General features: G+C 39.1%; 2 protein-coding genes across 3 annotated transcripts; one reads left to right on the forward strand and one right to left on the reverse strand.

Moving 5' to 3' along the window:
• Nucleotides 1-279: 279 nt before the first annotated feature.
• On the forward strand, nt 280-2,797 carry adoa (2-aminoethanethiol dioxygenase a). Its single transcript, XM_039653303.2, has one exon. The coding sequence runs from the start codon at nt 526-528 to the stop codon at nt 1,279-1,281; it is 756 nt and encodes a 251-aa protein (XP_039509237.2). The 5' UTR covers nt 280-525; the 3' UTR covers nt 1,282-2,797.
• Nucleotides 2,798-3,315: 518 nt separating this feature from the next.
• On the reverse strand, nt 3,316-12,185 carry egr2b (early growth response 2b). 2 transcript variants are annotated; one of them, XM_089122042.1, is made up of 2 exons: nt 12,082-12,185; nt 3,316-5,084 (listed from the first exon to the last, which is right to left on the reverse strand). In XM_089122042.1, the coding sequence occupies exon 2, from the start codon at nt 5,062-5,064 to the stop codon at nt 4,009-4,011; it is 1,056 nt and encodes a 351-aa protein (XP_088978168.1). In that variant the 5' UTR covers nt 5,065-5,084; nt 12,082-12,185; the 3' UTR covers nt 3,316-4,008. The 2 variants fall into 2 exon arrangements, with proteins under 2 accessions (XP_088978168.1, XP_039509236.1); XM_039653302.2 differs by lacking the exon at nt 12,082-12,185 and adding an exon at nt 5,391-5,727.
• Between the last annotated feature and the right edge of the window lie 2,164 nt (nt 12,186-14,349).

Here is a 14,349-nt window from a genome sequence, read left to right on the forward strand (position 1 = left end):
CAACGGGCCTCCCCACCCCTCATACTCACAAGAGAGGGTCAACAATGTGGAGGTTGTTGGGTGTTGTAGTTCTATCAATAAGATATATTGTGCACTTATTAAAACTGACGGCATGTTTACAAAAAAAACATATTTGCTACAGTGTCCTAGAATATTGACATGGCATGTCTGAATCTGTATGCATATTTATCTGCTATTCTACGGATTTATTTAGAATCCAAACATCGCAAAACAACTGCAAGTTCCATCATGCTTCCCGTGTGTTCTGCGCATGCGCCGTAGTTGAGGACGTGTGGATCTAATAGACATGAATGGGGTGGTGGAGACGAGGGTCTGTGGATTTTATCCAGATGCTAAAATTAATGTTTGCACCTCAATGGAGTTATTCTTATAGTAACTTTTAACACGAATACTCTCGACTGCTTTAAATGCTTCACGTGAGTCAATCTCGTCCGGCGTAACAGCTCTTTTGTTTTCATCGCGTGGCTCGAAGCAAATCACGGTTTCGATTGTTTTCTATTAAACATGCCGGGAAACAAGTCGGCGCTGATCCAGAAGATAGCGAGCCAGGCTTGTGTGACCTTTGCAAACTCTTCCTCTGCCATTGGGGACAATAACGCGTTTTTAGAGCAGCAGGCAAGGTTAGTTTCCCTGCTCTCCGACATAAGGGCTGCGGATCTGAAGATTGCGCCACCGAAGCAAGTCTCCATATCCTCCCCACAGTGCTCAGCAGTCCCTCCGGTCACATACATGCATATCTGTGAGAATGATCTCTTCAGCATGGGAGTGTTTCTGCTGAAGCCTGGGACTTCCATCCCCCTGCATGACCATCCTGGGATGAATGGTATGCTCAAGGTCCTATATGGCAAGGTCAATATAAGGTGTTATGACAAGTTGGATAAAGCTGTGGGTGCTGAGAGTGAAACCGAGAGGCAGTTTGAGCCACCGCAGATGCCTTTCCAGGGGGATGATGTGAGGAGAGCCGTGCTGAGGTCTTCAGGAGAGTTTTCTGAGCAGAGCGGCCCTTGCATCTTGTCCCCTCTCAAAGACAACCTTCATGAGATTGATGCAGTGGATGGACCTGCTGCGTTTCTTGATATATTGGCACCACCTTATGACCCTGATGATGGGAGAGATTGTCACTACTACAAAGTTTTACAAACTGCTGGCAAAAAGTCAGAGCAGAGTGGTGAAGATGAAACTTGGGTTTTAGAGATCCCCCAACCAGATGATTTCTGGTGCGGGGGGGAGCCTTACCCCGGTCCTAAGGTTTCAGTGTAGAAACGAACACTGGAATGGGCTTGTAGCCTCTGCACATGATCCGTCTTCGCTCTGACTCAGATGTTGAAAAGTGTAGTATTTTTCTGTGGACTGGATGGAAACACCACTACATGATTTTAAATGTCCAGTCCTATGCACCCCATAGGCTACATCAACTATTTTGTGGCCTTGCTTGTGAATAATGAATGTATACATTAAAAAGCATTTACTCTTCTATACGTGCACACTATATATCTATATTAAATACTTGTTTAATTTATTTTAAAAGACTGTACACAAACACTAATTATTATGTACTGTTTATATTTTTACGGTTGAAGTACTATTAAAATGATTGTAAATCATTTTCATTTCGGGTTTGTCAGAATTTTGTGTGCATCATATTATTAGTGACTTAATTATTTGTGTATTAATGTAAGTTGCCACTGTTGCTCTCATACTTGAAAGTAAAATGTGCTCTGTTATTTCCATTTGCAAACATAATAATTAACTTGACCCTTCATAGAAGTTTTCCACTGTATATGAGGTGATTAGGTGAAGAGAAGTGGGAAGTTAAACAATTTTTATCTTCTCATCTTAATGCGTGGACAATTTGCTTTGCTTAGTTTTGTTATCACTAAAAACGATTCTGTAAATTTGAAATAGGTTGTGTTGCTTATTTGCGTGAAATCTGTTTTTAAAGTCAGACTTTCAGTGTGAATGTTAGCAGACATTAATGTCGAATGTGGCGTCATGTTTCCCACACATTGTCTGTCACAGTAACGTACGAGTGAGGCTTGTGTCTCGGCCTAAAAGTAATAATTTTTTTTCATAATTCTTCATCAGTATGTTAGACATTGTCCTTTCCTACATCCCTTAAATGAATAGTTCACTTCAAAATTAAAATGCTGTCGTCATTAACTCAAGTTGTTTCAAACCTGTATGAATTTCTTTTTTCTGATGAACACAAAAGAAGATATTTTAAAGAATGTCAGCTGATGGACCCCATTGACTTCCATAGTTTTTTTTTTCCTACTATGGAAGTCAATGGGGTCCATCCACTGTCTGGTTACCGACAGTCTTCAAAAATACTTCTTTTGTGTTCAGCATGAATAAAGAAATTCGTACGGTTTGAAACAACTTGAGGATGAGTACATTATGACAGAATTTTACTTTTGAAGTGAACTATTTCTTTAAGGGCTTTTTGTTACTGATCTGACTTATGTGAACTGAACTTGAAAGATTGTCCTTTGTTAAGCTCAGCTTCAAGTTGTTCCAAATCTGTATGAGTTTCTTTCTTTCATATTTTTATATCTTTATTCCATTTTTTTCTCCTACTATGGAAGTCAGTGGCTACTGTAAACTGTTTACCGACATTCTTTAAAATATCATCTTTTGTGTTCAATAGAAGAAAGCATTCAGGTTTGGAACAACAAGAGGGTGAGTAAATGATGACAGAATTTTCATTTTGAAGTGAAGGATCCCTGTTTTTCAAGACTGACCTGAATGCAACATTAATAAAGTAAAATTTTCAGTGTATCGTTGATGCTTTCAATTTTAAATGCAGTTCTTTAGTTTTAATAAGCCTCTCATCCTTTTAGTTATAACATTGTAAATATTGTAATCATGTAAATATGGGGTTGTCCCAGCCCTAAATGTGGGGGTTGGTATACCTTCAACCACATAAAACCACAAAGGTTCGTACAGTGGCAACAATTATTTGTCATTTTTCAGTGTCGTTTCTCAATTTTCATACCATAGACTCTGAAAAGTGTGGTCATAACATATTGTGTTGTGTCAAATCCATAGATTAATAAATGACAAGTGAGTCATTTTGTCCACCTTAAACATTACCCTGTATTGCAAATTAAGGATTGTGAATATTCACACCCTTTGTGCACTTGTAAACAACACAGTGCATGTGTGGGTGCTGACCCTTATGGGACCATGAGTCAGAGCTCAATGGTGCCAAAACTGGAATGTCCCTAAAGTTACTTTTTTTTCCTTTTACACCCCTTTATCTTCTCTAATACAAATCAGACAGATAAACAAAAGTTCACAATCCAAGTGTTGTTTATTATTTTCATGTTGAACCAGTAGGACATTGTTGACCTGCGTTAGTCACTTCATAACAAATACATTTATATCAGTCAGAACAACCACAGAACAAACGTCAAATCGCTATGAGTTCAGCTATATACAATTCTTGTTTAAGCACAAAAATGCAACACGAAACAGTGTGTACAAAAATATATCTTCAAAAACTTTCATATTAAAGGATAATGTACAATTTAATTCAAGCCTTCTGGTATATGTACAAGATGAACGGACAAAAGGCACGACAATGGGAGAAAATAGTGATGTTAGACATCTTTTGACACCTCTGAAAGTTTAGTTGAAATGAACTTTAAAAAGAAATCCAACCTCTCCACTTTCCACTTTTTATCTAAGACACAATTCTCCCACGTGCTTTCTACGGTTATTTTATTATTATTAAATTAATTGCCCTAGGCCTAAATATATTCAAACAAAGTGCGTTTGGTCAGTCAGCATGCGACTGAGGCAAAAGGAAAACGAACATCGCACCACCTTCAAAAGTGCGCACAATAAATGTGTCCATACCGATTTGGCACTTGATTTCACAACATCACTTCACCCAGTTTTAATATATTACGAATGGCGCATTATTATCGTCATTATATTGCCTAGCCTACATAGTGTTGGATATTGCACAGTCCAGTCGAAAGTTTACTGGCTTGAAGCGGACGAGCAGATGCCCGTGGCGACGCCGCGCTCCGAGCTGGACACACCAGAGGACGAAGAGGAGGATTTTCTCTCCTTCTGTCGCAGGTGGATTTTGGTGTGTCTCTTTCTCTCGTCGCTCCGCGCGAACTTTCTCCCGCAAAAGTCGCACGCGAACGGTTTCTCTCCGGTGTGCGTGCGGATGTGGGTCGTCAGGTGGTCGCTGCGACTAAAGTTCCTCATGCATATCCGACACTGGAAGGGTTTGTGCCCGGTGTGGATGCGGATGTGTCTAGTGAGCTCGTCGGACCGGGAGAAGCGCCTGTCGCAGCCCTCCGCCGGGCAAGGGTAGGGGCGCTCGTGCACGGGCGTCTTGCTTGGTCTGTTGGGGTACTTCCTCGGGCGCAGGATGGGCCTGAGGGGTAAATTCTGCGGGCTGTAGGCTGTGGGTAGCCGGGGTCCATCGGATACCGGTCCCGCCAGTGTGAAGTTCCTGATAGTGTTCAGGGGGGTTAAAGGGGGCGGGACTCTGAAAGAGTCCAGCGGGCATGAGAACGGTTTGCGGTCGGGCATCGACTGCATGTCCCTCTGGCACGGGGGTTGGAAAAAGCCGGCGTAGTCCGGGATGATGGGGAACAGCCCGGAGTCTGCGTTTGGCTTTGGGGATGAGTAGGATGGCGGAGGATATGAGATCGGACAGGTGGAGGTGGAGAGGAATGCGGATGGGTCTTGATACATCTCCCCGCATCCAGAGTAGGGTGGCGGGGGAGAGTATATGTGCTCCATGTCTGCCTGGTTCTGCGCCATGGTGCAGCTGAGAGTGCTGGAGAAGTGGCCGGGGGACACTGAGGATGCTGGTGACGAGGATGCTGAGGATGGCTGGGTCATGCCCAGGATCCCCGCGCTCACGATGTTTATCACGCCCTCTGGGTTCCAGTTTCCTGGGTACTGGGAGTCGATGGAAAACTTTCCCATGTAGGTGAAAGTTTGGTTTCGAGGGCCAGTTGGTTGCGCGAAGCTGCTGGAATAGGATAAGTCGAGGGAGCGCTTATCCGTGCTCATATCCCCGCTAAGCAAGCCATCTGCAAGAAAATGAACATAAAAGCAAGGTTTAGATACACGTGATGTGAAAGAATGCTGTTTTATGGAACCGTCAGATGCAAAGCTCATAGCTTTTACGCACACATCAGTAAAGATGCTCACTGTAAAATCATCATTAGGCATAGCACTACTTTTTAAAGTAGTCAAACTTAAGCATGTTTCCAGTTTAAGCAAGTTGGATTAACCATTCAAAATTCCCAATGAATACCCTATAGATGCGAACGGTATACATCAACACAGAGAGCACGTGAGGATGGAAGCAGTCGGGATGCGCGCATCATTCTTACCTCCAGAGTGCATCTGCTCGTAATGTCCTCCTAAATCACCGTTTGGAAATATAGTCACAGATGCTGGCAGTGATGTGGCAAGCTCGTCCACTGAGTAGATGCTTTCGGCAAGCGGGTGCACAAAGCCACCCAGAGTTACGGGGGCTTTCTCCAAAGTTTTAGCTGTCATCATGAAGTCCTAAGAAGCACTCGTTCTGATGTTCACAAAGTGTTTTGTGCCTGTGCGAACGCTCGCTCAAAACGTTACATGTGGAAAGCTGTCAGTAAACGGGTTGTCGGTGATGCCATCTGACGGCTCTGTGTTGTTGAATGACAGATCTTGCGGAGCTTCTAGTGGTAGTATGTATTTATGGTGAGCCTATCAATGTGTCACTACGTCACTGACCATTTAAGGACTGAATGGCAAAAGAAAAGTAGCGCTGCGCGATCTGATTGGTTATAGACTGCGTGACGCGTTGGGGTAATACTTGTCAATGGAGAATCTTCTCTCTACAGCCGCTCATGCATAAAGAGCAATGTGCTTGGAGAAAAAAATATAACAAAGTGTATTGCATATTGTTTGAAAATATTTTTCGATAAAAGAAAATAACGTAAATAGGCTAAAGTCACACGCTCGCTGAAAGATAACGAATCCTAAGTGGAACAAAAATCTTCCGTTTTGATACAACGCATCATTCTTAATCAGGAATTCCGGTTCATTTTTACACCATAAATGGTTTCATCCGGTAAACAGATACACCCCTTCGTCCATTTATGGAGAATATTCCGGAAATTTAGTATCGGAAACTCGCGAGTGTTGCCGAGCAAAGAGATGCGGCTCAACAAGCGGCAGAAAACCACAATAAAATGAGAGACACAATCACGGAATTTCTACCTTTGCTTCAATGGCACGGTCGGAAAGTGCGCTATTTAAATAGACCCCGTGTTTTTGGAAAGAGGGAAACGTTTTTAGTAATGGTGTTCTATAATTAGAGTGCTGGAAAGTAAATTTATTATAATAGTTCAACAGAACTTGATGTCTAGTTTTGTTTTGTTGTCTACTGTTGGTGTTTAAGCGTTCGTGCATTTGATAAAAGCAACATAATTAGGCCTATAACCGCATGAGAAATCTAGCTCAATTTTGTTCACTGCTTTGTTTTAGACCTAAAACATCTTCTAGACCTAATCATTGAATGGCTGTATACCTATTTCAGTTAATCCAACTCTTGCTCCAACACTTAAACGCAAGAAACTAAAACTTTCCAAATGTAAATGCCTGTATACGTTTATAGAAATGCTTTCCGCCGTGAGGTTTAAAGATGCGACCAAATTAAAGAGATGATAGAAGTGAATTCCCCCCGTGGGTTTAGAAACTGCTCTTACTAAGACATACGGGGGAGGAGGGAGCTGAGGTCGGAATTTCAGCCAATGATTTTAGGCTACTCTATTACAGGATCAATTCATATTAACATGCACAAAAATTACAGATACCAAGAGTGATTTGAGCTTCATGTGGGCCTATGTTTAAATATAGCTTATGCAGTTACTGGATAAATGGTCCGTATAACAGCCTTTCACCTAAAATTATCTTTAGAATGCCATGACGCATATGTGCATCACGTAGTGCATCAAAAATGTGACATAATATCATCCAATTATAACTAATATTATAATTTTATAAGCTCATTTTTGCCTTGAAGAAATCCTCATAACACCACAGCAGAGAAAATTAGCAATCACTCGTGACATTTTTCAATGTTCAATAGAAATGTTTGCGGCGCGCGCTCAGTGGATTGAAGTCCTCGCGCAGAGTCAGTGTGTGTCTCAATTAGCTATCACACATGCCGTGGTTATGACTGTTGGAATGATCGCTCGTGTGTGTGTGTGCGTGCGTTTTCAGGGCATATATTCATCTCTGGAAAAACTCTTCCATTGAACTTCCGACATCCCACACAGCATGCTGACGGCCGGTTTGACTGTATGGTCGCACGTGTAAACTTTTCAAGACCATTTACAATAGGCTACTGTTTTTAGAATAGGCTATGCATTATTATCTGAACCAAACATCATTTCTCCGAGATAAGCGGAAAGAAGCAAATGTCAACAAATAGCTATCCGTTTAAATTTCCTTACACATAACGTTTTTGGAACTGAGCGAGATTTGAACATTTGAACAGGCATAGTAGCCAAAACTGGCTATTGATTTAAAATATTGTTAAATTTTATATATATATATATATATATATATATATATATATATATATATATATATATATATATATATATATATATATATATATATATATATCCTATTATAATATTATATTATATATAAACATTAAATATATAAATAAACAGTTTAACGCGACTTGCGTGGGGTGGGTTATGTCATAGCCTATCATATGGACAGGGGGCAGTATATGTCCCTTTACCACGGACTGACACTTCACTGACACTTTAGAAATAGGCCTTTAGCTCTCCTATTTATATAGGAATAACGGCTGTAGGGTAAATAACCTCTTTATGGGTAGGCTATCTCAAGTATCGTAAAGAACAAAAAATAATATAAAAAATGTTATAACAAAAAAAAAAAACTAAGCACAATTTCTATTGTTTGTTATTTGGAGTATAAAAAAAGATCCAAATCAAACCTTTTCTCTCTTTACACTTTATATCATTCTTTACATATATATTTTCAGTCATGCTAAAAGTGCAGAAGGAATGTTTTTTTTTGTCTTCTTGATCATCTCTTATCATAACCATGTACTTAAAATTGTATCCAAATATTAGTTTACCTCCATTTGCAACTTTCACTGTAAAATCAGTGTTAAAATGATTACTATGAGAAATTTTCAAATGCAAAACTGCTAAGAAATGTGTTATTGCTTATTGTCAGAGAGTGTGTGAAATAAATGGAGAGGACTGTTATTCAGGGCCATTTTTGAAGATCTGCTCATTAGAATTTTTTTTGTTTTGTTTTGTTGTTCTTCAAACATGACAGGAGCTTGCAAGGGCGTCTGAATCGTCCCGCACACAGGAAACCTCAGTTCACACCCCCAGATTTGATAGTACAATGAAAATCCCCAAAGCACACTGTTGTCCATCAATCACAAATATATTTTTAGCGCCGCCCTTGCAAGCTCTGGTTATTTTTGAAAAGGTGTTGCTGTCATCATAAGCATGGCTTGAGAACAGTTTGTGATCTCAAAACACCATCAGAGTGTCATAATTACTGAATGAATTAGAAATGGAGCCATCTGTTGCCACTGCATACACTTGCCACTGACTCTATGGTGGAAGGATACTCTAACTGAGATGCTATGGTGAATAAACCAGAGCTTCGGAAGCCTTTTATAAATGAACAAAAAAAAAAAAAATACGCAGAAAAAATACAAAGTCCTATTAGTCTAACTTTTTTTAATACTGCCCCCACTCCTGTCACATGCCTAAACTGAGCGGACACTTTCAGGGCTGTTAATGGGCTTTGTGGCTAATGATTTAATAAGGGCCGTAATGCATCCGTAACCTGTCCGAGGTCCCCTCCAGTCCACACGGTCCGCTCTGAATCTTTTATCGCCGCTGTCGCTCAAGCGGGCAATTAGTAAAGGGGTCGTGTCGTCATAATGACATCTCAGTAGATATTGACTGGAGTGCGTCCCCGCAAATCACCCCAAACGCTCAATAGCGAGGCAGGGCCAGCAACACGCCACAGTTACATTATAACCCGCAGACGTTTAGTGCCGGACAGCTTTGCGCGTTTGTCAAGCGCCGGTGCTTTTCTCGCCCCGTGAATAAAGACTACAGCGAGTAATGTGACAGACCGTGGCCAGACTGATTACAGGGACGTGTCAGTCGCCGTTAATGGGGGAAGCCCTTTAAACAATGTCTTGGTTCTGAGCCTGAACATCCATAATGAGGAGGTAATGAACCTGCTCTTGTTTCTGCAGGCTGTATTAATTGCGAAGGGAATCAGCTTCCTTCTTCAAGGCGATGAGATTTTGCTTTTGAGATCGAGATCTTGTAGATCTGGTATAAATCCACCCTACTATCCCCCACCAGCAACGGCTATGATATAAACCTCACTGTAAAAGTGGCCGCACGACAGCTCGAGAACGAAGCCAGGCTCGACACAAAAGCGCTCAAGTCTTCACAGAACAGCGACAATCTTAGCCACTGATGATGGCCACATCTGAATGCTTCACATTTTCAGGGATTCTTGTGTCCTCCCCCACAAACGAAAGAAGGAAACTTCTTCAGATGCATGTGTCTTTGTTGTACGCCTACAGATGCAAAAATGTTTGCACACTGTGCAGAAGCGGCCCGCTTTGGCAGAGCGTGCCGGGCCCGCCGAATGCCCATTGGCAGCTGGGATCTGGCTGTCCCTGCTGGGAATGATGGTCTCAATGTAATGGACACCCACACATGGCAGCCACTGAATTCAAGAGCTTTCTTTCTTGCATGTGCTCGGGGTCTCCCGGGGTCAAATGACTCCTGCACATTGAGGAGACATAGATTGACATCCTTCTGCATCAGCCTTTGCATTGTTTGTCTTGTTAGTTTCATTGTTCTCTATTACTCATCAAGTTGTCCATGAGATCAGCACACACACAACAAAAGGCTTTATGATATAACTGTACTCACTAATTGAGTAAATATGGGTCGTTTAATATACTTTGATAGTATTGCAGTTTACTTTCGAGGCATATTTGAAAGCATCTTAGAAGAAAAGGTTCTATATAGAACCTTAAAAGGTTCTAAAGCGCTACGTATTTGGAACCCCTAAAATGCAATGCATGTGAATCACAAAATTCAAGATATGGTGGTTAAAAAATTCAATTAATCAATATCACATGAAGAGTGTCATTTCAGTTTTTATCCTCCAAAAATCTGCATGATTAAAATGTGATATTAAGTTACTATACGTTTATAATATGTATTTATAATAATTTAATAACAACTACACTGTAAAAAATATTTTCAAGATTTGTTATCACAACATATTTTATTTTGTCAAATCAACTTTATAATAATTTATTTAGTTGAGATAACTTATTATTTTGAGTTTCTGGTGATTAAATTAATCTCCTTCATTGTATTAACTCACTTTTTCCAGTTCAATCAACTTAAAATTTTAAGGCAACCAGGTTACTTACTTTTTTAAGTTAAACCAACAATATTTTTTTACAGTGTAGCAATCACAACATTTTTTTTTTCTTTTGTCAAATCAACTTAAATAATTTATTTAGTTCAGATAACATATAATTTTGAGTTACTGCTGATTAAATCATTCTCCTTCATTGTGTTAACTCACTTTTTCCAGTTCAATGAACTTAAAATTTTAAGGCAACCAGGTTACTTACTTTTTTAAGTTAAACCATCAATATTTTTTACAGTGTACAAAATATTGCAGAATAATGTAACATATGGATGAATAATAGCCTTTAAAGAACCTTTGTGCCAAAAGTGTTCTTTCTTGTCATTATTGAACCTTTTTTAGCATAAAATGTCCTTTAGAGTTGAGTAAAGAACCCTATGCTATACATATGAAGAGTTCAGATGCAAAAGCCTCTAAATGCCATTTGAAATTTTCTTCTTTAATGATGATTTTTGTCAAACTTGTATATTTAAGTTCAGTAATTTCACTTAAATAACAATTAATAGGTAATTATCATTGCCATTTAAGTGAAATCACTGAACTTAAATATACAAGCTTGATAAAAATGATCATTCTAGAAGAACATTTCAAATGGCACTTAGAGGCTTTTGCATCTGAACTCTTCATATATAGAACTCTTTTTTCGAAGAGTATCCATCTAGAAAGACAGAAACAGGAACACAGGACAATTTACAAATCTGCTCTTGGAAAGGAATGTCTCTTCAAACTGGTCAGGCATATGACAATACACCATAAAGCAAGCTGTCAAGTTACGCCCACAAAATTCAGATGAGGTTTGTCGAAGAGGGGTGAATGGACACAAACCTGCTCTAGAGCCAGCTGAGATCTAAAGACCAGCCGTGGGAGACTCCGCACAACATCAATTGTTCTTTTTACCGAGTAGGAGGCCGTTTTTCTTAGTGAATTTGTGTAGGTGTTACTTTTCTATAGATGCTCACCTTCAAAGGACTTTTCCGTTTGTGCTTTTGGTATTGGCGAGCTCGGTGATTATTGTATCTGTTTATTTTGGTAATAATAATCTGTTTGCATTTCCTATTTATTATGAGTCTGACTGAGGATTAATGAGATGATATTCCACAGCCTTTATAGAGAAAGTCATTGTCGCCATATCAGCATTTTGGCTTAGAAGAAGTGAATGTCTTTAAATATTTTTATAACATTGATTTAAACAAAAATCACAGTATTTTTGAATCTAGCAAAAAAAAATGTTTTACTTAATAATATTTCTAGTCTAGTTACTCACATTTTATTTTAATTTGACATTTTTCTGAAGGACAACACACCATTAAGTCAACTCAGAGACATAATTGCTCACAGAAACGGTCGAGAGCAATAATATCTTTCCGTAAAAAAAAGTTTCACCCTGATATTTGATAATATCCCATTATCCACATTATCTAAATTAAGGTCTCTGCTCAGAGACAAGTACTGTACACCCACAGGTTCAACATCATGCAGCATTACAGTGCATTAAAGTGCACACACACATGCTCAAACACATGAAGAAACATTGGTGATGGTGAACGCTATACTCACATTATCAGTGCAGCATGGAGAGCGGCTCTTTGTGACTTCCCATCATATGAGTGGGCTCCTCCAAGAGCTTCACGCGGCTCCAATAGCAACTCAGCGCTCCACACACACTCACACACTCCTGGGATAGCTGGTGCTCCTCATGCAAACTGATCTGGTTTCAAACTGATTGCCTATATTCTTCCATGTGGCTATATGAGGTGCTGTCTTACTCTCTCGCGCTGGTTTCTGGGGGTGTAACAATGTGGAAGAAGGAAACTCAAGACAATGCTCTGACTTCATGTGTATCCTACATCTTTGACATTGAAATTATCATGATAATGTTAAGTCAGAGGTGCAAAAGCTGAAATGCTTTGACGGACAGAGTCGTGGGTTCCGGTGTCATTCAGACATCTTGCTTAAGAGGGTGGACAACGCAGTCATGCATGCAACGCACGTGTTCGTGAACTGTTGAAAACAATGATTATCTTCCTATTTAATTACAAAGCACATTGAATTATTAGCCAAATTACTTTTGTTATTCCATCACAATTTGAACACACCCCTAATGCTAAATATTAAACTTAACAACTCTATGATTGTAGACCTATATTGAAAGAGGGAACAGAGTCATTTTCATGGACCAGAATCTCATGAGAAAACACATATTTTGTATTCATACGTAAATGCATTTTTGTTTGATGTAAGCAGATTTAATGGAAACGAATTAGATAATTTAGCCAACAATTAGGTTGGATTCTTTTTACTTGGGCCAGTAAACAACTTTCTATATAAAAATCTTGTTAACTCGATAAGTGCATTGATAAGTTTGAATAAAACAGTTTAAAGTTGAACTAAAAGTAGGCTTGTCTTGTTATACCGCAAGGTAATAATCATAGTCAAAATGTTGTCTGCGACAGTCTCATATACTGACACTGGTTCTGATCCGTTCTCAGAGCACCGTCCTACTGGGGCGGCAGGTCACGTCCCAACACAAGCTTCATTATTACTAATTACACCCGGTCCATCATTGACTTTTGCCTTCTCTATTAGCAACATCAGCCATTAACACTAATGTTCTGTTTAACACTGAAGATGTGAGACTTTCTGTTCCCTGGGACTGACTGTAGCATAATGGGTGAACACTCTGAGCCTCTTTACTCTTAAATTCATGCAGATATCCATATCCCATTTATTTAGTAAGTTTCTGATAAACCTCACAAGCTTTATGGTGAAAATGACTGTGAAAGGCGTGTTTCTAGAATGCAAAAAGATTGTAGATATCAGGTAAGTTATCAAATTGAGTATATTATCAGTAGTACTCAAATTGCATTGAATAAACAACATGTTCTCCTCATTCAAATGAGCACACCACTTTCAATAATGGTGGTGTTTGGCGTCAATGACATCAAGCCTGCCCGACATTTGAACAACTACATTTGTATTTCATTTCGACATTTGTATTTCAACTACATTGAAGAGTATTAGTGAATATAGCAACCTTTGTTACACTTTATTTTGATGATCCTCTTAACATATTCTTTGACTAACGATGAACATCAATTGACTCTCAGAGTTTTAGTAGACTGGTATGGCTGGGTTAGAAGAATAAGTTGACTGTTGAGTCAGTAGAATTGACTGTTGGTCATAAACTGTTTGCAGATATTCATTTATAGACATATATTTGTATAGACAGTCCACTAATATTTTAATGACTGGTAGTTGACTTAGATGCAACGTTACTTATAGCCAAGAGAATATCTAAAGGGGATGATCAAAATAAAGCGTTACCCGTTCTGTTCCTCACACAAAACAAGTAATAAGAATTGGACAATTAGCACACACATTTTATGGACTACATCAAAAATACCATCATGGCGCTTTTTTGTCATTTTGAAGCTTAACATATATGGTCACTATCAGTGTTGGAGAAAAATACTCTTAAAAATAAAAATAATGCATTACAATATTGTGTTACTCCCTAAAAAAGTAGTATAAGTTTCCCTTTTTAAGGAAAGTAATGAGTTGCGTTACTTTTGGATTACTTTTTCTCACTTGGGCAGGGTTTGTTAAAAAGTTCAATTTTTTTGCAAATGTAAAGACCCTTTTACACCAAAAGTGAAATGAATAATACCTCATGAATCTAATTCATGGCTGTATAAAGACATTAGTTAATATAAAGTGATATTAAAGTATATTAGTCCTATTTAACATTAATTATTGCAGATTTGAGAGTTTGCATTTGACTGTTTACATTCATTTTTAGGAATACTGAATCTGTTTTGTGCAAGT

The sequence above is a fragment of the Pimephales promelas genome, chromosome 17, assembly GCF_988280905.1.
Source record: "Pimephales promelas chromosome 17, fPimPro1.hap1.1, whole genome shotgun sequence".
Lineage (NCBI taxonomy): Eukaryota > Metazoa > Chordata > Actinopteri > Cypriniformes > Leuciscidae > Pimephales > Pimephales promelas.